Raw genomic sequence first — 24,930 nt, 5'->3', positions numbered from 1 at the left:
ATGCATGCTGACTTGACAGCTGTCACAATACAGCCTAACAAAATTGTTTCAAATGAAGTTAAAGACAACTAAGCGCTACTAGAGCCATCTTACGGAAAGGAAGAAAAACAAAAACAAAAAACTTTTTGGCCAACCCAGTACAAATTTATAAATGAACCTAATAGGGCCTACCTCAAAAGTTATTTTGAAGATTGGATAAAATAATCCATAAAATACTCTGTATGGAATGGCATATAAGTTCTCAAGTGATGATGGTGGTCATTATTATCATTGTTTAACCTGTAAATCTGATTTAGAAGGAGCACTTTAATGCAAGTCAAATACGATAAATAAATTTTTTAAGAGACCCTGGAGTCCAGATTAAAAATAGTCAGATAGCACTACAGAGAGAATTAGTGAACTAAAAAATAAAAATTACTCAGAATTTAGCACAGACCAATAAAAAGATAAAAACAGAAAGGTTAAAAGATAGAGAGGAAAGGAAGATAAATTCTAACGAGTATCTAATTAGAGTTCCAGAAAGAAAAATCAAAGATTGCTAAGAAGCAAAATTTGAAAAAGCTAAACTGATCATTTCCCAAAATTGATGAGTTACATGAATTCTTAGATTTAGGAGGCACAGGGAAATCTAGACACATTGCAGTAAAAAGTCAGAACACCAAAGACACAGAGAAGATCTTCAGTGCAGCCAGAGAAAAATTGAATTCCCTAAGAAGGAGGAAGCACTAGAAAGGCAGAGCACTTCCTTAGAAAAGACAGGGGAACGGACAGCATCTTCCAAGTGCTGAGTGAAAATAACTCCACCTGTTCCCACCTAGTCAGCTAAGTTATGCTGAAGGAGACAGCAAAACAATGGCATTTGCAGGAGGCCAGCCCTCCCCCCGCCACCGCCTTGAGGGACGTGTGTAACGGCCCACGTGGGGGATTCCGAGGTTGGGTCAGGGAGGGCGGGGCAGCAAGTGCAGGGAGGGGCTGGGCCCGGTGGGGGGGGGGGAAGGGAGGGCCCCCGAGGGGCAGCGAGGCCGGAGAGGCGGTGTAGCTCCTGGCCTGGGTGTGCAAGGAAATAGCGGTGGATCGACTGTAACAGCGCGTGAGCTGGGCTAAGGGACTGGCGCCTGGGGGTCTGTTGAGCTGTGCTGTCCCCTCTGGCCGCTGCCACCTGGCCCCGGGGCGAGTCTAGGCTGAGCTCTAGTTGTGAAGCAACGTGGATTCCTGGGACTCGGTATTAAAAATGTAATTCCTATGGTCATTATATTTTGAAATGATAATATTTTGGGTTAACTAAAATACGTATTTGTATCACCATTTCTTCTTTAACTTTTAAAAATTGGGCCACTAGAAAATTTATAAGATTCCATGTGTTGCCCGCATTACATTTCTTTTGGACAATGAGTGCCATTTTGGAGGGTAGAAATTTTAAGTGCAAATTGAATCAGAAAAATTTACATTTTAAAATTGTACGGGATAGAGTGCATGACTTCTGAAGTAATTGAGGGTGAGGTGATTAAAATTAAACAGAATCCAAAGGAACTCAGTGGGAGGAGAAATGAAAGGAAGGAAGGGAGGGAGGGAGGAAGGAAGAAAGGAAGGAAGGAAAGAAAAAGGAAGGGAAAGGAAGGAAAAGAAAGAAAAGGACAAATAGTGAGCTTGGTTTAATGGTGTTAGAGATGCTCTGTGGAGGGTTCCTTCGAGCTTGTGGAAGTAGTGTCTGGCGGTAGGGGCTGGACCAAGTCTGACCCTAACAGCCTCCCGGAATCCCTGTATCTAAATACCATTCTCCCTTGGGGCAACGCAGGGATTTGGGGGCGGGCAGGACATCATAAGTGCAGAACACTCTGCATATACTTCCTCCCCACCTCCCACCCGCCGAAGCACTCTCCTGAAGTTGGTGGTTGCTTTTCCTATGAAATTGGCTTTGACGATATGAATGTGTGTATATATATTTATCTTAAGCAATATGTGGTTTTGTTTTACAGGTTTAAACAATACATATGTGCTGTCATGCTATGTGTCTTCTGTAATTTGCTCTTTTTGTTCAGTAATTGTTTCCTAACCTAAGTTTATATGTAGCTCTAATTCCTTCATTTTTCTTGCCATAAATTACGTGAACATACCCTTACCCTGTTGACAAATACAAGATTGTTTCTCTCTCTTTTGCTGTTACAAGTTGTTGCTGTGAGCGTTCTCATGCGTATTTCAGTATATGACAAAACTAGAGTTTCTCTAGAATTGCTGGGTTATAGGTTGTGTTTATTTTCAAGTTGATTGGATACTGGCGTGTTATTTCCCTAAGTGGTTGTGCTAGTTGATGCATCGTCCATGAGCAGTGTGTGAGAATTCCTGTTTCCACACCCCCGCCCCCATGATCGGCGTGGCCGGGCTTTCTCATGGCGCCTGCACCTCATACGTGCGGATGCTCTTTTGCTTTAATTTGAATTCCTTGAGTATCAGTGATATATTTTCTTGACTGGCTATTCATATTTCTCCTGTTAAATGCATGTTCATAGCATCTGTCCATTTTCTTTCTAATGTAATTTTTGTCTTACTGATTCTGAGGAGAGTTTATATATTGTGGATGCTGACTTTGTTAACTCTTCAGCACATACTGCATACATGCCTTCCTCTGTGGCTTTTTACACTGATGAATAGAAGTTGGAAATTTTGACATCACATTTATGTTTTAGTTTTAAGAAATATTTCTTTCACTGAACATTTTATAGTCTTGTGGGTTTTATTTTGGAAGTTTTAAAATTTTGGTTTTCACATTTAGAGCCTTAGTCTATTAGGAACTTAAGTTTTATGCAGTGTATGGGAAAGGTTTAATGATTTTTCCCTTATGCATAACAAATTTAGTACCAAGTCATTTGACTAGTTTGTGTTTTTCCACGGACCTGCAGTGTCAGCTGCCAGGCGTCCATGTGTGCGTGGAGCCGTCTCTGGCTGTCCTCTCTGCTTTCATTGTCCGTCTGTCCCTGTCTGAGCACCCGGCACCTTAATGCCACCTCACAGTCAGCCTGGGACTCTAAATGCAGAGGGGATTTCACAGCTTTGTTCAAACTTGTCTTCGCATTTTCTCTGCTGTGCTGCTGTCTGCCATCTAAGGTCAGTTGGCTAAGTCCCTCGAAGATTTTTTTGGATTTTGATTTATAATTGCACTAAAATTCTATGTTGATTGGGGGAACGTTGTATTTGCATAATGAATAAAATAATATGGCAGTACTTGAGTTCAAAGGCATAAAACTATAACATTTCTTTGAAGAAATTTCCCTTTTCCCTTGATATTTTCTCTAATTGTAAAGAAAAATACTGAATACAGAAAACTAAGTGATTTGGGCGAAAAGGAAAATTAGGTCACCAGTAATTTTATCATAGCTAATCAGCACTGTATGTGTTGAGTTTTTTCGTTATACATACTTTCCCTTGTACATATGTGAGAGTGTGAAAGAGGGATACTTGGTGGACGAATAATTCAGTTTCTTCCAAAGTTATTGGTTTATTTAGTTTTTTAGTCCCATCCTAGAAAATTATGTTACAGTTAGTTCCAGATTTCTCAGAAATAGTATAGCATTCTAGACTCTTCTTTTTTATTACTAATACTGAACATTTGAATATTTCCTTTTCGTCTATTTCTCTTTTCAAAGACTTTATTTTACTTGTTTTTTTAAAAGAGGCAAACTTTTTTGTTTAATAATTCACTACTTTCTGTCTTTTATCTTTTTTTGCCCATGCTAGATTTATCTTACTACTTTTTGTCCACTTTAAATTACATCCTGCATTTATTTTCTTGTTTAAAAATGCATTCAAGATTTATGAAGTATTAATTGATACCTTTGGCAATAAGTTTTAACTTTTAGAGTTCTCTTTTTCTTTTTTGAGATATAATTGACATACATTAATTTCAGGTGTACAGTGATTTAATTATATATGTTAATCGTATGCATATATATGCATACGATTAACAAAAAGTTTAGCTAACATCCATCACCACACTTTTTTTGAGTTTTATGAAAATGGTATGCCCATGTAATGTTTTCCGTGACTTTTGTTTTGATTCAGTAATATTTTAAATAATTAGCCATGTTTTTTGTATATAATTGGATAATACTCATTGCTACCTCTTATTCTTCTGTAAAAACACCCCGATTTATCTCTCTTCCTGTTGGTAGACATTGGGTTGTTTAAAGTCTTTGACTTCAAGAACAATGCTGCTCTGAACATTTTTGTACTTGTTTCTTGGTGTGTATATGCAGGAGTTTTGGAGATGCATTCCAAAGGAGTACGGTAAATTTTACAAGGGAGTACTAGGTTATTTTCCAACATCTTGTTTGAATTTATTGCCTGACCAGTAGTGAGTGCACAAGGGCTCTTGCCGTTTCAGATCTTCGTCAGCACTTCGCTAAGTATTAAGTGCCTAAATCTCGCCAAGCTGCTGTGCAGCGCCTTCTCTTTCCATAGTTATGAATGAGGTGTGGCATCTCCCCTGCCCCCAACATACTGGTGGCAATTAGTGTTTGTTCTTTTGTAAATTCTATGAAATACCTGTTTGTATCTCTGTCTAATAAAAATTTGAATTAAACTGATTTTATAGTTTTTTTTATGTAAGAGTTACTGATTCTCTTGTGTTGCTAAAATCTTGTGGTTTGTCACTTTTTCGTGCTGTCTTTAATGAATAGAAGCCATCAACTCTTACGGGGAGAGTGTTGGTGTGGCCCCACGTTGGCCTGGCCGCCCTCGGGCAGGGGGCAGGGTGCAGGGTCCTCCTCCTCGCCCGGCCCTTTCGGTTTCCCTTGGTTTCCCGGACCTTCTGGGCCAGTTGCTGGAAACCAGCGCCTCCTCCTGGTCTGTCAGTCTCTGTCTGTTGGCGGGATACAGTTTCTTCTGTAGCAATTTTGTGGCCACTTTGTGGAATTCATCAGCATTTCTTTTAATGGGCGGTTTTCTTGTATTTTACTTTAAAAAGGCCTTGCATATTTATATCATAAAGATATTTTCTTTTCAAATTTTTTCAAGTTTCATCTTTTGCACTTGTCTGTAATCCATGAGAAAATTACCATTTTTGTTTGTGTATTAGGTGAGGATCCTGTTTTATTTCGTTTCATTTTTTGCTCTTACATAGAGAAAAGCCAATGAAATTAAAATTTGCAGTGAGGGTTGTTTTGTTTTGTTTTTTACTTTACATGCGTATATACTTTAGGATAGCGGCCAAGGAAGCGCCGCTCCCAAAGGGCGGAGCGGGCCGAGAGGCCAGGACGCCGCCTCGCTGCCCGCCCGCCGTGCGCTCTGCGCTCTGCGCTCTGCGCTCTGACGGTGGGTCGCCAACTCTTCTCTGTGATCCGTGTCGCCGGAAGCCTGTCTGTTGTGTTCTCCTGTTTGCAGAGGCGAGCGCTGGTTTTACCGGCCCTCCACGGCGTCGTGCCGTGTTTCTGCTGGGGCGGGCGCCGGGGGGGACCCCCGCAGCTGCTGGGGGCGGGGTGAGGGGCGGTGCTCGGCCCGCGGTCGTCCGTGCCTGCCAGCCTGCCTGACCCTCGGGGGCCTAATGCTCCTCAGGCGCTGCCCCTGCTTCCTTTCCAGTGGGGTGTCTTGGGCAGCTCTGTCCTCGGTCCGGGCTTGGCTCCCCAGCGGCGCCAGCGGGTCTTGCACCAGAGATTGTACGGGGCTCATCCTCGGTGAACAGAATATTTAAGAACCAAGATAAGAAATAAATTTCTATCACTGGAATGAATGCCAAATGTCATTTGAGTTGTGCTTTTGTATCCTTTGTTTAAAAAACACTTCTCTCTCCTCTTGACATATGCAAGAAGATTGTACCTTCGAGGCTGGCGTTTCCCTAATTCCTTGTGTGGTAGGCCAGCCTCCTCTGAAATGGGCTTTGTCATTACACAGCAGGAGAAGAAAGTTTCTGTGGTCAGATTTACTCAGGGACAGCAGTGCCCATTTTAGCACTTAATATCTTTTCTTAATTGAATCTAAGATCAGTTAACATTTATCTTTGATGAATTAAATAAAAAATATATACTTAGTAGAGATTGTGCTTCCAAGTTTAAGTGCCACTAACTTAATTTGTTACAGCAGCCACTACTGCAGAACAGCTTGCATTACTATACCATTGAGTCATTTCACTTTATATCCATTTCAAGTTAGGCACCTCGCTGAGGTATTTCAGATGAGATTGCTCCACCCGTTAACGAGAAAATGTTAGTATCAGTGCTGCAGAATCACTGCTTCTGGATGTAACATTGCTAAGCTTTTTTACTCACAGAAAGTCAAACATAATTGCTTTTTTATAAAAAGCAATATAATACATTTATAAAAAACATTTATAAAAAGTACATTTAATTTCTGTGAAAAAGGTCTCAGAATTATAAATAATTTGGGATTCTTTGGACTCAGTTATGAAGGCTGTTGAGATCCTTACTCTTTGAGTAGCAGGTATGAAATCATTTGAGGGAGAAAAAAAACCCACAGATACAAACTTCACAAAAGACTAAAACTTTGCCGTCCGGAGGATTGCGTTGCAGGGAGGAGGAGGAGACTGCTCTGCAGGCTGCACACCAGAGCGACAGGCTGCGTTCCTGCTTCAGTGGACCTCAGGTTCCCCGCCCCCACCTCCAGAATTGCTTACAAATTACTTAGCCAACACCTAAAGAGATTTGAAAACTAGAGGAGTCCAAGTGTTTTCTGAACTCAGGCGGGTACTAGCCATTAGCATTCGTTCACTTAACCAGTACTTACGTGGACCCTGTGTGAGGCCGGCCCCCGGGAGGGCTCTTGGGAACACCGTTGGCGTGAGCCCGGCACGTGGCCCGGGGGCGCACAGCCGTACCTCACTTCATTGCGCGGTGCTCTTTTTGTGCCTCGCAGATGCTGGGCTCTTTACAAGTCGAAGTGTTACGGCAAGCCTGCTTAGAGCAGGTCTTTCAGCACCATTTTTCAGCAGCGTTGGCTCACTTGGTGTCTCTTTCAGACATTTTCATTATTAGCATTATGTTTGTGATGGTGGTCTGTGATCAGTGATTTTTGATGTGACTGTTATAATTGTGTCGGGGTGCCACAAACGGTGCCCTCTAAGCTGGCTGTCTTAATCAGTACGTGTTGTGTGTCGTGAGTGCTCCTCCGGCCAGCTGCTCCGCCGTTCCTCTCCCTCTCCCAGGGCCTCCCTGTTCCCTGACACAGGACAACGTTGGAATTACACAAGTCAGCCTTACAGTTGCCTCTGTGTGTTCAAGTGAGAGAAAGAGTGGATTGATGTGGCAAACGTCACTGTCTTATTTTAAGAAATTGCCACAGCCACCCCAGTCTTCAGCAGCCACCCCCTGATCTGTCAGCAGCTGTCAGTATCGAGGCGGGACTCCCCACCAGGGCTCAGATCATGGCTAGCGTCTTTAGCGATTAAGCATTTTTTAAAAAGATTGTATTTATTTACTTTCAGAGAGAGGGGAAGGGAGGGAGACGGAGAGGGAGACATCGTTGTGTGAGAGATCGGGTGCCTCTCATATGCCCCCAGCTCGGGACCTGGCCCACAGCCCAGGCCTGTGCCCCGACTTGGAATCGAACCAGCGACCCATCAGTTCACAGGGCAGCCTTCAATCCACTGAGCCACACCAGCCAGGGCTGTAATAACATATTTTTTAATTAAAGTATGTGCATTGTATTATTAGACATAATGCGATTGCACGCACTTAATAGACAGCACTATAGACAAAACTTTTATTTGCACTGGGAAACCAAACAATCTGTGTGACTCGTTTTATTACCATACTCTCTCTCTCATGGCCTGTGTCATCACATTTAATCCCAAGGACTGTGAGGAGAAGTTATCCTTATTTTACAAGTGAGGACGTTAAGGCTTAGAATAGTTAAGTAATTTACCAGTTACATAGTAGGTGGAAGCTGAACTACAGATCCCTTTTTCTTAATTTACTTAGTGCCACACTTGTCATAAAAACAAAGAAAACTAGGTTAATACATCATATCAACAGACTAAAAATGAAAAGTCACATGATTATATCACTGGAAGGAGAAAAAGCATTTGACAGAATCCAATACCCTGTTATGACAAAAACTCAGTCAACTAGGATACGGGAGGATTCCCGCAACTCGATGCAGCTCAGCAAGGGAGCTGCAGCCGAGACCATCGGTGACGTGGGGGGCTCCACGCTTCTTCAGTAAGGTTGGGTGCACCTCGGGGGGGCTCCTCTCCCTCCCACTTTTCTACAGCCTCCCGGAAGTTTTTGCTAATGTAATAATGGGGATGCATATTGAAAAGGAAAGTGTAAAATTGTCATTCACAGATGACTTGAGAGACTGTAAAAAATCCTGGGACCAAAAAAGTTCTCCTGGAAACTAGTAAGCAGTAGCTGCAGAGTCGCAGGATACAAGGTTAATACACAAAGGTCACTTGCTGTCCTTTATACCAATGCTGAACAAGTTCAACTTGAAATTAAAAATAATACCATTTACATTATGCCGAAAGTATTGAAATACTTAGGTATAAATCTAACGAAATAGGTACAAGATGTAAATGGGAGAACTATAAAACTGTGATGAATGAAACCAGGGAATCAGACAGGTAGATGTTCCATGTTCATGGATAGGAAGACTCAGTATTGTCAAGATGGCAGTTCTTCCCAACTTGATCTATGGAATCGGTGCAGCCCCAGTCAAAATTCCCGGTTCTTCAAGTTCGGTGTGCGGCACAAGCACTTGGAGGGCTTGCAGAAGCCCTGGTCTGGCCTCCACTTTCGGTCAGTAGGTCTGGGTGGGTCTGAGAGCATAGGCTGCTGACCTGGTTCCACCAAGCCTGTCCCTCGTGTAAATCTGCGCCGCGCCGAGTCTCCGTACCTTGAGGGCTCACTAGGCGTGATGCCTGCGTCTAGTGCTCATGGGGCGCGGTGGGACATTTTATTTAGTTCTTGTCATGCTTGTATGTATTTCTTTGAATATTTGACGAGTAGAAGCTTGTAAAACAATGAGGGAGGAGACTATTTGTTTACCATTTTGATATTTGTTTTAATAATAGCTTATGAGTTTGGACACAGCATAAAGTTTGTGGTTAATTTGTATTGCTTTGGACTTTCTGAAATGCTTGATAAAATACCTCCTTTATACTTTTTTTCATTTCAGTGGTTGCATTCAACTACTTTGTACTGTGGTTTAAATCATCTTGTATTGATTTAGTGGTTTTAAATATTAATACCCATGTATGTAAATATATACCTACTTAAAATAGGCAAAACATTTGATTTAGCTATTTTAATACTAACCTACTCGCATATTTTTTTGTAAATATATGCATTTTTAAAATAGCTAAAACAACGTTGGCTTGTTTGAACAACTGTGCATTTCTGAGAACATAGGAATATATAACCTTTTCTCCAAAGGATTTGAAGACGTGATTCCGTCTGTTTATGCAGGCAGACAGGCATTTCTTCCTCTGCAGGTTTTACTTTTGCTTTCAGCGTCCCAGCCGCTGAAGTGCGTCCCTGAGTGACGCTGATGGCGGGGCGGGGGCGAGCTGTGCGAGTCACCAGCACCCAGTTCTCCTTTTCTGAAGCCCTGTGTTGTCTGGGTGAACCAAGCGCGGTGGGGTTGGCGGGTGCACAGAACGTTTGCGACCAAGTCCGCCGCTGCGGCTGTGGACGGGACCTGAAAACGGGGGCAGGCCCCCAAAGCGTTGGCAGGGGAGCCTCGCCGTTTCCCCACGCGCTGTCTGGGGGCGGGGCGAGTGGGAGAGAAGGGCTCCGCTGGCCTCGGGGGGGAGGGTGCGGCCCGCGCTCGAGTCAGGTTTGTGTGTCAGGGATTCAGCATTCTCGCTGTTCTCGGTAGAGTAACACCTGGCACTTTGTCTGGGAGTGTATGAAAGTTCACAGATAAGTGACAGACTTTCGGATTGATATTTTTAAATTTAAAGATGTCTTATGTTGGTTTTTGTTTTTATAGAGAGGATCTGACGAACTGCTCTCAGGTAGTGTTCTCAGTAGCCCAAACTCTAACATGAGCGGCATGGTGGTGACAGGTAAGTCTCAACTCTCTTTACCAGTCTGTCCTTGTTTGCCACTCTGTGCAGCAGGGCGTCACAGCTACAACTGGGTCTGTTTTACCAGAACAGCCTTCATTTTCACATGCTCTTTGTTGACACATTTTAGAGGGAATTCGATTAGAGTATACATGTGACATTACTCGAGTATATGTGTGCCATTACTAGAGTATGCACGTGCCATTACTAGAGCATACGTGTGCCGTTACTAGAGCATACATGAGCCATTACTAGAGCACGCACGTGCCATTACTAGAGCATATGTGTGCCCTTACTAGAGCATACGTGAGCCATTACTAGAGCACGCGCGTGCCATTACTAGAGCATATGTGTGCCCTTACTAGAGCATACAAGTGTCAATTGAAAAAACCTGAAGATGGAGACTTCCCTGGACAGAAACTCTGATTGCTTTTAAATCACAAAAACAGTCATTTTCCTTTCATGTTACAAGTTCCCTCGCCCTCACCCTTTCGATGCTTTTGTTTTTAGCCTTTGTGTTTTGTGTGTCATAAAGTTCTTTCAGTTCTCTGGTTCACAAAACCTAAAGCCCAAACTGTAAATAAAACCCAAAATTTCAACTACATAGTTGTCTTTATTCTCTGCTTTCAACTCTTTGCTGTAACAATATTTTGCATCTTTAAATTAATTTTTTTATGTTATCTACTTGGAAATTTAAGATAACTTATTTAATCTTCATAGTTAGGGGCTTTCTAAAAGATTGTATCTGTCTGAAAGAATGTTGTTGTTAGATCTGTAAACAGACTAATTCTTAAACCTTCATTTTATGGCTGACAGACCAAAATTTTAATCTGTTGGTAGTTTAATCTGGTGATTGATTCAGTTTGCCTTATAACCCTGCATTTTGCATTTTTTACTGAAGACCAAGTTCCTTTTTTTCCTAAAAATCTTTCCTGAATTACTTGCTTGAGGAATTAAATGTGTTGGGCAGTAAAAGGACCTTGAAAACCTGGAAGTACAGAAATTTCTCAGGCGGCCACTGCTTGTATGTGCAGGCAGGCCTCGTTTTACTGTGCGTTGCTTTATTGTGCTTCACATATGTGGCATGTTTTACAAATTGAGGGCAAGACCCTACATCAGCAAAAGAAATTAGGAGCCTCCTATCACAGGTCTCGCTCTGTGGCGGGGTCTGGCGCTCCCACGTCATCTCTGAGGTTGGCCTGTGCGTCGGCCTCGCACATGTACCCTTGTCTGTCCCTGGGGGAGCAGGGAAGTGAAGCTTAGAATGAAGAGTGTACCAAGCGTAGTCCTTGTGACATGAAGCTGAATTTGTACATACGGCATGAGGTTTCACATATACATAGAAGGTTCTCCATGATAGGCCATAAGTGAGGACGTAAAGTAATTCTCAGTAAATTTCAAATGGTTGGAAGCTCATATAGTATCTGATTATAGTAGAACTTAACAGAAATTAAAAACAGTAAGAAATCTAGGAAATAACCCAATATTTAAAACTTGAACTACGCAACTCTGAAACACATGAATCAAGATATAAAGGCATATTTCTGGCTGAATGAAAATGAAAATACATCAAAATTCATTGGATGCAGCCCAAGAAGTGCTTGGGGGGGAAATAGGTCTATACCTGTAATAGATAACCTGTCTGTCTCTATTAGAGACTACCCATATTAGAAAACAAGGTTTAAATATCAAGAAAAGAAATGAAACATAAATGACCGATATTGGGAATGAAAATGGAGATAGTCACTACAGATTCTACACAGTGTAGAAGGAGAATAAGGCAATGTTACAAACAGTGGCAGTGCCAATAAACTGACCAAATTAGATGAAATAGATTTCCTTACAAATGTAATTTACCAGAACTAACCTACCCGTTATTCCAGATAGATATAGATTAGCTCTGTATCGATTATACAAACTGAAGTTTTAATAAATCCACCGAGGCATAGGTGGTTTCACTGTTGAATCTTATGAATCTTCAAAGAAAGAAATAATCGCCATCTTCAATATACTTTTTTTAGAAAATGGAGGAGGGGACACTACCTACTTAACTTTACAAAGCCACTGTGACTGGCAATACCTGACGGAGAGGAAACCAAGATTTCATGGGAATAGTTTTCATTAGCATAAATGCAGACCTCCCCACAAAGGCGAGCAAATTCTGTAGAGCATTCTAGAAAAGACACTTCATGACCACTGTCTGAGGCCTACCCCAGGACCGTAAGAGTTAACATTCAAAAATTAACTTACCTATCACAGTAATAGAATAAAGGAGGAGGAAGAATTTTGACAAAAATACAACATCCATTCGTGATAAATCTCTCAGAAAACTAGAAAGAGAAAGGTATATAAGGTAGATAAGGTCTACCGAGAGCTTATAACAAATTCTGTTCTGAATACCGAAATACTGAAACCCGAATGTTCTTTTATTAATAAGAGGAATGGAATAAGGATGTCTGTTTTCACCGCTTTTCTCTTTAGCTTTTTGCTCATGTTCATGGAAGAAAAATAAAAAGTACGAAGGTCGGAAGGGAAGCGCGAGCACTGCCTTCGCCACGGGCGGCGCGGTCTTTCCCGTGGGAGCCCACGGGGCTCACAGAGGGGCAGAGCTGGGCAGCGAGCCCAGAGCGGCCGCAGGACGCAGGGTCGGGATGCACGAGCAGAGACTTCCTTGATGTTACTAGCAAATTATTGGAAAATGAAATTTAAAAATCCATACACAGAAACATCAGGCAGTATCAAGCAATAACTTTTAACAAAATACCTGCACGGTGTCTACACCGGTAATTACAAGACACTGCAGTGAGAAATTAAGGACCTAAATAAATAGATAAACCCTGTTCATGAATAGAAGGCTCAATATGCTAAGATTGTCATTTTTCTCCAAATTGGCATGGAACTGAGTCTACATTAATCAGTCAGGTCCAACAGGCTTTTGAATTGAAATTGATGATTTGATTCTAAAATTTATGTGGACATAAAAAAAGACCTAGAGTAACTAAAACCAATTTGAAAACAGTGCCTTGGTCATGAAATGGGAAAGAGAAGTCTTTTTAACAGGTGTATTGAACAGTTCGGTACACATATGGAAAAATAAGAAACTCAAACCTTCTTCACACTGTACAAAAAGTGAGATGAATTCTATACCTAAACCTAAGAACTAAATCTATAAAGCGATTAAGGGGAAACAAATATAGAATATATTTTCAACCTTGGGGTAAATGAAGATTGCTTTAGAGAAGACACAGAAAACACTAACCATTTATAGACTATAGCGTCTATCTAGTGAAAAACTCCTCATTAAAAGATGTTGTTAAGGCGGTTAAAAAGCAAGGCGCCGACAGGGAGAAAAGACTCCTTCAGGCACCATCAGCACACACATCTGCCGGAGGCCCGGACTCCGAGGCGGCAAGGAATCCTTCCCCCTCAGGGAGTCAGAGCAGCCTGATGTTTAAGAATAGACAGTAGATGGCATGCGAATGGCGGGTTCGCACAGGACAAGACACAGTAGTCATCGGGAAAACACGTGTTATAACCGCTGTGAGATGCTGCTTCCGACCAAGTAGAGGATCTAGGCTAAAATTAAACCATGACCACAGCACATGTTGATGAGGATGTGGAGCGACTGGAACTGTTACTCTCCATTGCTGGTAAGAATGGAAAGTCATTTTAAACCACAGGCTGTCAGTTTCTTTCGAAGTTAAGCATAAACTTACCCTCTGACACAGTACTTTCACTACTAGGTTTTCACCCATGTATGTGCACGGCCTGGACAAACACACATATACAGGTCTGCCCTCAGAATGGGCACATACTTGGGAACACCCACGTATCTCTTACCGCCAGGAAGACGGATCAGTGCCCTGTGGCACAGCCACGCAGCCGATTCCTGCTCCTCCGTGACAGAAGGGCTGTTAGTACGTGCAGCGGCATGCGTGGGCGTTTGTCAACGTTACAGGAAGTGAAGGGGCCGGACAGACACAAAAGGGCGCATACTGTGAGATTCTGTTCCGTAGGGGGAGGGAGCAGGCAGGTAATTTTGGTACACAGTGGGTGCCTGCGGGCCCTGGAGTCAGACAGGAGGACAAGGGGATGGTCTGTGGCGATGGGCGTGTTGCACATCAGCGAACAAAGTCGCCTTAGTAAAACAGACCGAAGTGCTGGAAGCAGCAGGGTGCCCGCCGGAACCGGCAGCCCTCACGGCTTTGTCTTGCCGGACGTCACATGCGCGAAGGGAAGGACAGAAGGGGGTCCTCGTAGGCGCTGGTCTAGAGCCAGGATTCAGTTTGTTGCGCTAAGGAGCTTGGGCTTTACCAGACTGATGCTTTAGAGAAGATTTTAGTTGTGTTTGTATTTTTTGGGAGGGGCGGGGGTAGGGAGAACAGTTTAAAAGCAGAACAATCGAGAGATGTTGAGACCCTGATATTTAGGGTCTCCGGACATGGAGGAAACAACCTACCAAGAAATCAGGACGTCTGAGTGACTTGGAAGTAGACTGGGAACAATATCACGAGTTTTGTTAGGACCACCAGTTTGATGGATGATATGGTTCCATTAACAAAGGGAAGAAGTGGAAAAGAAGACTTGTTTTTGTTGAAAAGAAGAAGAATCTCTTACTGTATTCCTTTTTTAAAGCACATTTAGGAACACTAGTTAATGCACTTGGTAACCAGAGAGTGAATCTGTGGTGACAGAGTGGACTTCCTTGAAGCCTCGTTGTAACAGAAGCAACGCACACACTCAACATGCTTTACCTTTATGTGCAGAGGGGGCATTGAGTTTAAAGATTTTTTTCCTAACATAGGAAGATGAGAGTCTGTACATGTCCCGACAGGCCCCAGTGTGAATGCTGATGCTTCAAAGAGCATAAACAAGCCTTTCAAAGTTAGGCATTGTGCTTACCTGGAAAACTACACCTTTGTGTTCAGGTGTCTCAAAACAGGACTTGTACAGACATTATTACAAGGATACTTTTATAGTTAGCAGATGCAGCACAGGATTGCATTCTTACACTCCGGCTTTATCCAGAACGTTGCTTCTGATGGACCTGACTGTAGATGCGTGTTTCCGTCAGCATCTCTCTCAGCAGCCTTTCCCTGTCCAGGAGTTTTTCTACTGATTGTTTTACATCAAGGAAAAAGTAATTTTAGACAGGAGAAAAGTTAATGTTACTGGAAACTTTGTCCTGGGTAAATATATTTTTTTACATATTTTTATATAAAGTACCCAGTACTTTAAGGCTTACTTAGTAATAAACTAGTTCCTTCTTCAGAATGTAAGATATTTCAAAATACAGTTAGCCCCAACGAGTACTGGAATTAAATTTTATTGAATGACATTTGTAACATTTGGCAGCGGGGCAGAGGCTTGGATATTGGTCTCTCTCGAGTCGTTTCTTTAGAGCTGTGGAACTGGAATATCCCTTTAAGGTGGGGACACCTATTTCTGCTGGTGTTACATGTTATTGTTTCATAATAGCAGGATTTATTGTCACTCAAAGCGGGGCGTTTTGTCTTACTCAAAAACTGAACTCGTCCCATAAATACTGGTGCACGTTACTCAGAACTCTGAGAGTTTCATGTTCGTATCTCTGTGCGGACGGTGTCGGTGCCGTGTCATCTCGCCTCACTGTCACGCTTTGAGAGCGCTCCCGCGTGTGGTTTCCATGCGGGTATCGGCGGGGCTCTGGCGGCGCAGCCTCCTGCGCACCGAGGCGGTGGGAGCCTTCCTCTGGCGGAGCCTTCTCTCTTTCCACCTCGTGTGGGAGGCGCTTTGGCCACTAGGCTCCGCAGCCGCTTGGAAATGCAAGGTTACAGCCAGGTTTTACGGTGACCCGTGTAAAGCGTCTGCCTGCTGGCTGTGGGAGCCCACCGGGCGCCGGCAGGGCAACGCAGGTTCCGTCTGCCTGTGTCCGCCTGTGTTCCCCGGTAACTCTGTGGACTTTCTCTTTTCCTGTATAGGAATGCAAAGAGTGTGAGCATCCATTTTTCTTAGCTCCGATTATTTCTTTAAAGCCAGCTTCTGTAACACTGCGCATTGCCCTGAACTCCAAAACTGCTTGGAGTTAAACTGCTTTGTCTTTCACTATCATATTTGATAAAGGAGGTTACCAGTACTTACAAGTGCTTGAGTCTGAGAGACGTGAAGAATGAAAATGTACTTATATTTTGTTAGTCTGTTTTCCATGGACAGACGTAGTTTCCATGGAGAGATGTAATACAGAGTTTTTGAAATGTATGTAATAGGATGTTATGCAGTTAAAAATAGATTGGTGAATGTGTGGGACTAAAATAATACATTTTCAAATTAAATGAGAAGGTGCTGCAGTGTTTACTTGAGTGAGTAAAGGCAGGAAGGAGCTTAGGACCACAACCACCTGGGGAACTGGGCCATGGCGAGAGCAAGCAGAGGGTTCCCAGCGGGCACTGGGCGGGCCAGGGAAGCAGGGCAGCTCGGCAGGCCGGGGGGCACGAGAGCAGAGAGTTTGGGGGTGGCAGGCGCATGAAGCAAGTCCCCCGGGCTAGGCGAGGCCTTCGCGTGACACCGCAGGTTGCAGCTGGCACAGAACCGGCCGCGGGCGGGAGGGCGGGGCTGGAGCAGAGAGGCGCGTGGTCATTCGGAAGGAGGCGCAGAGCCGCTTCTGGGTTGGCAGGAGACAGAGCCGCATAGAAACAGCTTTTACATTCTTTTTGTTGTGAGTTTATGAGTAGATATCCTTCCTAAGCAAAAGGCTTTAAGGAGGCTGAATAATATATGGAAAATGGTTTAATTAAAGATTTCTACACTATATATGCAATATATACGCAGAAGCAGAAGCATTACTACATCTGTTATTACTTAAATTCTTAAGAATTATTCTAGTTTTTGGTGCTGCGTACCCAAACCAACGCTTCTGGGTTTCCCTGGGGGCGGGAAGGGAAGGGGTCCTGGGACAGTGCACGGCCCAGGGACGGCCAGCGGTCCTGTGCCGCTGTCTGCGGGCGCGGCGGGGCCTGGCCGCCTCCTGAGTGGAGGGCGGTGCGTTCTCCTCTGCCCTCTGCTTTCCCCGGGCGGGGTCTGCTCAGCTGTGGAAGTGGGCTTAGCTGTGGGCTTAGCTGTGCGCTTACAGAGGCCCTCCTGTTCCCATCTCCCATTCGCACAGTATCGTCGTTTAAAATGAAGGTTTTCACTAAAATACGACTACTGAGTAGCCACCCTCTGAAACCGCTAACTCAGTGAACACGGTGGAGCCGGGTGGCGTGAGGCGTGAATTTCCGGTGGGGGCCTGCGGGGTCTCCGCGGCCCTGGCGTGGGAGCCCTCCCGGGAGCCTGCTGCAGCGCTGGGCCGCCAGGCTGCGGGGAGGCCCCTCCCTGCTGTGACCAGTTAGGAGCTTTCTGACCGTGGGCCACTTAAGTGGCTTTTGTCAGTAAATGGCGTCAGTAGGTCAGAATCGGAGCGTTCTTGGAGTTGTGCAGTGCTGGCATGTGGGGAACGGGAAGTGAGTGTCAAATACTGATGCAAACTAGTCTATTCTCTTAATAGGGTTAGGCGGCCTTTTGCCTTAGGGGATCATATTCTAAAAGTCATTTTGAAAAGGGAAGGTCATCCTCCCCGCCCCCCGTATGCCCAGTGTTGATAGTATCTTTACTCTGGTGTTTTTTTCTTGCCCTTTGCCAGAAGAAGGACAGATTCAATAGGAAAAACCTAAATGTGCTGTTCCGAGTTCTCTGATAACCGTAACTTGTAATTCCTGGGGCTCTAGGTCGGATTATAAAGTATTTGTCCTTGTTACTCAAGCAAGTGAGTAAACAAGACCACAGACTGTCAGGGGCCTGCGCTCATGCCGCTTTGACAAGAAAAGTCTTAACACAATAAAGACTATACTTTCGTATGCCAGTTACTTGTTTTAAGGTATAGTTTTTTGAGCTTTGGCTTAATTTACACTTTTAGTTAACAGACCTAGTGATGGTTTTGTTAGGTAAGATGCCACAAAATAGAAGATTCAGCCCCTTCTTTCGGATAAGCTCAGGTGCCCAGGCGCGCAGGTGTTCCGCGGGGGGACGCGGGGGGCGGGGGGCGTCCTGTGGTCCCCGGTTTCTGCAGTGAGGAGCGCTGGCCAGCACGGCTTCCTGTCCTGCGCCCAGCAGCCGGAGTCCTGACTTCGGTCTGCGCAGAGCCTCCCTGAGGGGGTTTTGCATGCATTGGCTGGCTATTCATATAAACTGGAGTGAAACTCTCAAGAGTAGAGTATGACTTAACTAAGACTTGGCAAATTAATTACCAGGTGAGTTCACATGTTGCCTCTCAGAGACACCCTCCCTGGTCGTCCAGGCAGGTCCCTACCCCGCCACCCGCCTCCAGCCCTCCGCCGACTCCCTTCACAGCGCACCACTTCCGCCGCGGCGCTTACCCCTGTAGGAACAGGGCTCTCGGGCTGCTTGGCCGACCTCCCACCCGAGACTGAGGGGGAGGACGGCCAGGGAACGTCCGTCTCACAGACCTCGGTCACTGCTGAGTCCTGGGGCCTGAAACGCGGCCGCGGCCGTTCTCCGCGCTCAGTCAGCGTTCACACCGCTGGCCTGTGCGTGGGCTTGGGGGACACTTAGAGGGGAGATGGCTGTGGAGCGTGGCAGACACTGGTGGGGGTGTGCGTCATGCATAGTGGAGCTTATCGGTGCTGTTGAATGTTTGGGGGAGTGCCCTGAAGTACCCAGAATTACATACGAGATAGAATATGTGTGCGTACTTCTCAGTGGGCGAGGACCCTTCATTGCAGTCACTTCAGAGGTCAGAGTGACGAAGCCCATGACGTCTGGGTGTCGGCAGCGATAAGATATTTAGGTATTTAGGTGGTAGCATTAAGTTAGTAGAGGCTCCTTGTAGAGAAGTACAATGTGGATTGACTACATAATTATTTTTACAGTATTGCTTCCTCTGATCCCAGTTTTGAGTATGGTATTTCCCAAATTGAACAATTTAGACTTTCCCAGGTAAAATTATAATCTCCGTAATATCTGTTACCTCAATTTTTTACACTTTAAAAAGATTTTGTCAGTATATAATATGATTAAATTGCAAGATAATTATGTTCTTTAGCCACTGGACAATTTCTTTATGAAATTACATTTTTACATTTGTGCTTTATCACTGACTACTTTATATATATATGCTGTTCAGAAACATTCACCCAGTAGTAATCGTAAGTAATTGGTGGATAGGATTTTCTTTCTTTCTTTGTAACTTCAGTTTCTGAACTTTTAGGAATTATTCCCGGATACTCAGCTGTGTTTGTGAGTTCTTTTATAAAAATTGTTTTGTTTTTTAATCCAGATAAAGAAAATTAATACAATGAAGACTATTTTACTAATGTCTTTCAGCCAATGGTAATGACAGTAAAAAGTTTAAAGGAGAAGATAAAATGGATGGTGCTCCTTCTCGTGTTCTTCACATTCGAAAACTCCCGGGCGAGGTGACAGAAACGGAAGTGATCGCTTTAGGCTTACCTTTTGGAAAGGTGACCAACATCCTGATGCTGAAAGGGAAGAATCAGGTATCCTGCTTTCAGGGCCTAACGAACGTTCGGCTCCCAGCTCCTCGGGGGGTGTGAACTGGCTGTCTCCTGATAAGAGGGTAGACTGGACGGCACTGAGTTACTTTCTGGAAGAACAGGTAACAGGAGCCTGGTTCTTCTCGTGGGGGCTCCCGGGAACCGACGCCCAGGAGCTGGTGAAGGACGGACTGTAGTTTCCAGATTGTGCCTCTTGAGTTCCCTCGGGGACTCCGGTGGAGCAGTCGTTACAGCGAGAGTGTGGAAAATGCAGGCGAAGTGCTGTGTTTCTGTCCTTGTGGCTCTGCCCTTTGTAATATCGGAAATCAGAGGGGGCGCTGGTGGTGCCTTGGCTTTAAGCTTATTCCATGGAAATCCTCAAGGGCGTTCGGAGAAAGCGGTGACCCAGACTGTCCTCCCCGACGAGCCGCGCCTGTCGCAGCAGGTTCAGGCCTGTTGAAGGTCAGGTTGGGTTTCAGACTTCTAATGCCTTCAGAAGGATTGAGGGAATGCAACATTCTCTTGAATGCTACTATAACATGACATTTTTAACATTTTCCCTCTGTTAAATTACACTGCTTTAAAAATGATTTTGAGAAACAACTTTGAGAACTCCTTCTGTTCTCTAGGTTAGGAGTGGCAAAGTTCAGATGCTAGAAAATGTCTGGTTTGGTTTCTCTCTTGCTTTTGTTGGGGAAGTGCATTTGCAGCGTTTGGGCGGTGGGGTGGGAGGCTGGCTTCTGAGGGTGGCGCTCGGGGTGCCTGCCCTCGGTGAAGGGCTTCCGGTGCCGCCCGCTGGAGTGTCTCAAGGAGCGCAAAGGGTTACAGTCTAGGTGCTGGTTTCTCTAATTAGACGAATAGGTGAGACAAATACTAACACTTACTTGAATTCAATTCATAATACTACTAAATTTTTTTTTGCATTTAAATTTTTAGGCATTTTTGGAACTAGCAACAGAGGAAGCAGCTATTACTATGGTTAATTACTACTCTGCTGTGACCCCTCATCTTCGTAACCAACCAATCTATATCCAGTACTCCAACCACAAAGAGCTGAAAACCGACAATACGTTAAACCAAGTGAGTACGCGCAGGCGCGCCTGGCGTGGCCCGCAGCCCATTGGGGGGTCCTAGGCACAGGGACAGAAAGTCAGGCTTGAATCGCTCTGAAGCTGTGTCTACGGCTATTTCCTTGTTACTTTTAAGACATTTGCTTGCAGTATTCCCTAAGTGTTAAATATTATGTTTATTTACAGAAGTAACCAAGGTTTCTTCCTAATTCATACAGTATGATTTAATTAAATAGTATGTTTCAGTGTTTTTAAGGTCCTCAGCAAAATATTCTTTTTCTTGTTGCTAGTTAAAATTTTTGTATAGAAACTTTTTCAGGTGGGACCATTAGCATAAGCTGTTGCTCTAACTTGGCTGCTTGGATTTAATGTATAAGTTCAATGCCTTTGGTTGTGTGACTTTTTATAGGTCTTAATTTCTTATGGAAAAATTCCTATTGAAGATGTTTTAATGGTTTCGGGGGGTGGCGTATGTTAAGAATTGAGAATGTATGAAGCTAGTGATCTTTTTAAAATGTGATGTATTATAGAAGACATTTAAAATTACTGTATTTTTGGAACTAGTATAAGAACGGGTTCAGACTTGCCTGCGAGGTCTGTGCGTGGGTGTGCATGGGAAGATGCGAGCGAGGAAGCCGATGGTGTGTGGTGTAGCAGCCCACAGCCAGGCACGGCCAGACGCTCAACGAGGGTAGACTGTGTTGTGTGCCGCATAGCATTTGCTGGAACATCGTCTGGCAAAAAAGAGCGAACAGGCTGCTGGTAACTGCAAACCATGGATGTGCGTCCTAGAAATGACGTTATGGAAAGAAATCAGGCCAAGTCGGACATGGCCATGCATCTCCGGCGCTGGAAGCGGAGAAAGCGCGAGTGTGCCTTGCGCCAGTGGAGAGCGCGCTCCGCTGGGAGTCGAGACGGGCATCTCGGGGGCCGGCGGGCCCGGTTTGTGATGTCTTACTGAGTGGCAAACGCTTACAATTTGTGTTCTTTTCTGTGTGTATCTGATGTTTCAGTAAGAAGTTTTAATGAAAACCTGTTTTCCCAAGCCAGCTCTGCCCTGTGAATTTAAAATTATATGAAGTTATTTGTTAATAATAATGGAAAATTGTTAGGAATGATCATTGTTAAGCTAAAAAAGGAAGATGGAGGACAGTGAATAGTGCGGGAAATAGACGTCTGGCTAAACATTAACTTAGGTGCTTGTATGGAATGGCTGTATGGAGCACGTATGGTCTTTCTGGAAGGGTACCCAAGGTGGTACTGGTGAGGGGTGGGCGGGGGAAGCAGACAGGGTGAGAAGGTTTAACCTTTTACACCCTTGCAGAGTGTGCCGTGGTCACGTGGTTCCAGTTTAAAAGACACTCCATTATTTGGATTAGCAGATTGTGCTTTCCTTGGCCATGACTTTCCACGCTTGTTAAAATTTTATACTCGGGGAAGGACATGTTCACTACTGAAGAAAATGACATCGCAATGGTCTATTTAAGTGACAGGTTTCGTTAAGGCAGTGGGCTTCACTCTCGTCTGTGCCTGTTAGCCTGCGAGGAAACAGGGTTCACCTGGTCCTCCTGCTTCAGCTCAGAGAACCTGCCGAGGGCGTGAGGGGAGGACTTGCTGTATCGCTCGTTACACAGTGTAGGAAATGCCGTGGCTCTAGAAATCTTTGTATCCCCCTTTCTTCCTTTTTAGCTGTGTGCTCCACTGTAGTGCAGGTGTCTTTATTGTATTAAATATCATGTGTTTCAGAAGGTTGGATTTGAATTAGTCACTGTAGCTAACCAAGTTAGAGGTTATCTTTTTAAATTTTTTAATTTATTGATTGATTTTAGAGAGAACAAGAGAGAAACACCGATTTGTTGTTCCACTTGTTTATGCCTTGGTTGGTTGGGTCTGTCAATAGCACGTGCCCTGTCCTGGTATCAGACCCGCAGCCTCGGCACTCGGCACATACGGATGGCACTCTAACTGGTGGAGCTCCCTGGCGAGGGCCATAGGTCGTCTCGGTCAGCATTTGCACGAGGAGGTTTGACTAGGGGAGGATGTGGTCTCTGCGTCACAAGCTGTGTATGCTCCCTGGTTATATAGTATTTCAGTGAAATGACCATTTCCCCCTCCGCTTTCTTGAGCTGTAATTGCCACGTGACACTGTGTCAGTTTAAGGTGTGCCGCCTGTTGATCCGGTGCACAGTGCTTACCCCGGGAGTGTTAGCGGTCGCCTCCCCAGGAAAGGGGCACGTGCCTAGCCCGCGCGCCGGCTGAGCGAGCGGCCGGGCCGCCCCTCCCAGCTGTGGCATCCGAGCTGCCGCGCTGGCCACCCGCTTACCCATGCGCCCGGCGGCTCTCGCGCCCTCCTTCCTTGGCGCGCGCGTCTCTGAGCTCAGTCGGTGTTCCCAGTTGCCGGCCAGGCAGCTTGTTTAAACTCGAAAGCAATGTGGAGTATTTGTCATTGTTACACTTAACAATTGTTTCCTTTTACAGTGATTTTTTGACCCCAGGTAAGGCAGAAAGAAATGATTTTCTTATCAGCGAACTTGTCGCAGTAATAACAGGCAGAGCATGATGGTAGTGGTGAAGGCGGTCATTTTGGAGCATTTAACATGCGGTTTAGTTGACAGATTTCTGAAAAATACTGTGCTGCTTCCATTCTATACACGTATAGTTTTTCACATTTTAAAATCTCAGCAATCGAGATGTGTGTTACAGTGCTCGATGTCATGGTTTATTAGCAATATCTTATTAGTCATCCATAAAATAGTAGTACATGTTACCTTTGATTGTGTATTATATGTCAGAGCATGTATGGAAAATGTCTTCCATATTTTAGATGTTTTGAAGTATTCCTGAAAAGGTAATGGCTTTACACTATAGTGTACATCCATTTTTTTCCTAGAAATTTTAGTGTCAGAATTACACCAGTATGAAAAAAGATTTAAATTGTACTGTGAATACTCTTAAGATTGTATTAGAAATAATAAGATTTATGGGAGATCTTTTAGATAATACAGTAACGCCCTTCTTGAGGTTTACCATTTACCTTTTTAATAGAATGAATACCATTAGATTGAAGTTTTATTCTCTAAAAGTTTCTGTTTACATTTTCTGACTATATTTCTGCTGTATTATCAGAAAACATACTTGCGTCTTAATATAAATAACTTGCATTGCCTCTCTCGGCTTGCTCAGCACTGGTCCCAACCCTAGATGATTGTTTTGAAGTAAATGCTAGGATATTTGAATGATAAACAGACGATGCCTGGCTCAGAGATTAGTTGAGCGTTCTATTTTATTTATATGTGTTTTAGGGGAAAAATGAGCTAATAGCGTAGCAGGCAGCAGAGTGTAAGAGAAAAGACTGGCTGTCTCCCTAAAGCGCTTGTCTCCCCATGTCAGCGCGCCCAGGCCGTCCTCCAGGCTGTGACAGCCGTGCAGACAGCGAGCACGCCTCTCAGCGGCGCTGCCGTCAGCGAGAGCGCCGTGACGCCCGCCCAGAGCCCCGTGCTCAGAATCATCATCGACAACATGTACTACCCTGTGACCCTGGACGTCCTCCACCAGGTATGGGCCGCCGCGCTCGCGCGGGACCCGGCGCCGGGGGAAAGAGTGACATCGTCAGTGACGTGTTCATTTTACTGTTTTGCCAGATATTCACTAAGTTTGGTGCTGTATTGAAGATAATCACATTTACAAAAAATAACCAGTTTCAAGCTCTCCTCCAATATGGCGATCCAGTAAATGCACAACAAGCAAAACTCGTAAGTCCAGACTTTTTTTTTTAAATAGTGGTATTTTCGGTAGGCCGATGCACACACATTTGCATACGGCTGATGTTACTAATGTTACTGATAGTGATGTAACTTCGTGTAGCCTTGTAGATTGGTATCTTTAAGGTAATCTTAGACATGCTTGATATTTGCGGTGAAAAGGAAATGTTTATATTTAAGGATAGTCATCTGTAGTTATCTACAGGCTTATGTTACTTTTGCATTTTTGTTTGCTTAGGTTGAAAAGTGTCGTGGCTGTGCTGTGGACGCACACCTGGGTTAAGACTGTTCCCAGCGGAGTCCCAGCGCGCTTAATTAGCGCTCTCGGGGGTTCGGCTGACATGCAACAGTGCACGTGTGGTTCAGATGCTGTGACAGGCTCTCAGTGTATTCACGACCACACCCAACGTTCTTTATAAAGATTTTCCTTAAGAGGCAGGTTTTCTGCATAGGTTCCTAGTCTACTTTTCATTCACATCACTTCCATTTTTGTTGTGGTCACGCGTGGAGGGTCAGAGGCTGTGGGAAGAGGTGAAGTCCTCCCCTGCTGGGGCTGC

The 24,930-nt window shown here is 44.4% G+C and overlaps 1 protein-coding gene across 5 annotated transcripts in view; it reads left to right on the top strand.

The window, feature by feature from the left end:
• PTBP2 (polypyrimidine tract binding protein 2) overlaps positions 1 to 24,930 on the top strand; it is a 50,343-nt gene that overhangs the window by 4,730 nt on the left and 20,683 nt on the right. For all 5 annotated transcript variants that reach the window (XM_054564960.1, XM_054564964.1, XM_054564963.1 and 2 more), the window contains exons 3-7: positions 9,940 to 10,015; positions 19,373 to 19,545; positions 20,479 to 20,622; positions 24,003 to 24,167; positions 24,254 to 24,364. In XM_054564960.1, the coding sequence (XP_054420935.1) occupies positions 9,940 to 10,015; positions 19,373 to 19,545; positions 20,479 to 20,622; positions 24,003 to 24,167; positions 24,254 to 24,364 (669 nt within the window). The remainder of the gene's footprint in view (positions 1 to 9,939; positions 10,016 to 19,372; positions 19,546 to 20,478; positions 20,623 to 24,002; positions 24,168 to 24,253; positions 24,365 to 24,930) is intronic.

The sequence above is a fragment of the Pteronotus mesoamericanus genome, unplaced genomic scaffold (assembly GCF_021234165.1).
Source record: "Pteronotus mesoamericanus isolate MK-2021 breed Mesoamerican mustached bat unplaced genomic scaffold, CSHL_Meso_final scaffold_99, whole genome shotgun sequence".
Taxonomy (NCBI): Eukaryota; Metazoa; Chordata; class Mammalia; order Chiroptera; family Mormoopidae; genus Pteronotus; species Pteronotus mesoamericanus.
Note: the sequence above shows the minus strand (reverse complement) of the source record. Positions and strands in the feature narration are given on the sequence as shown.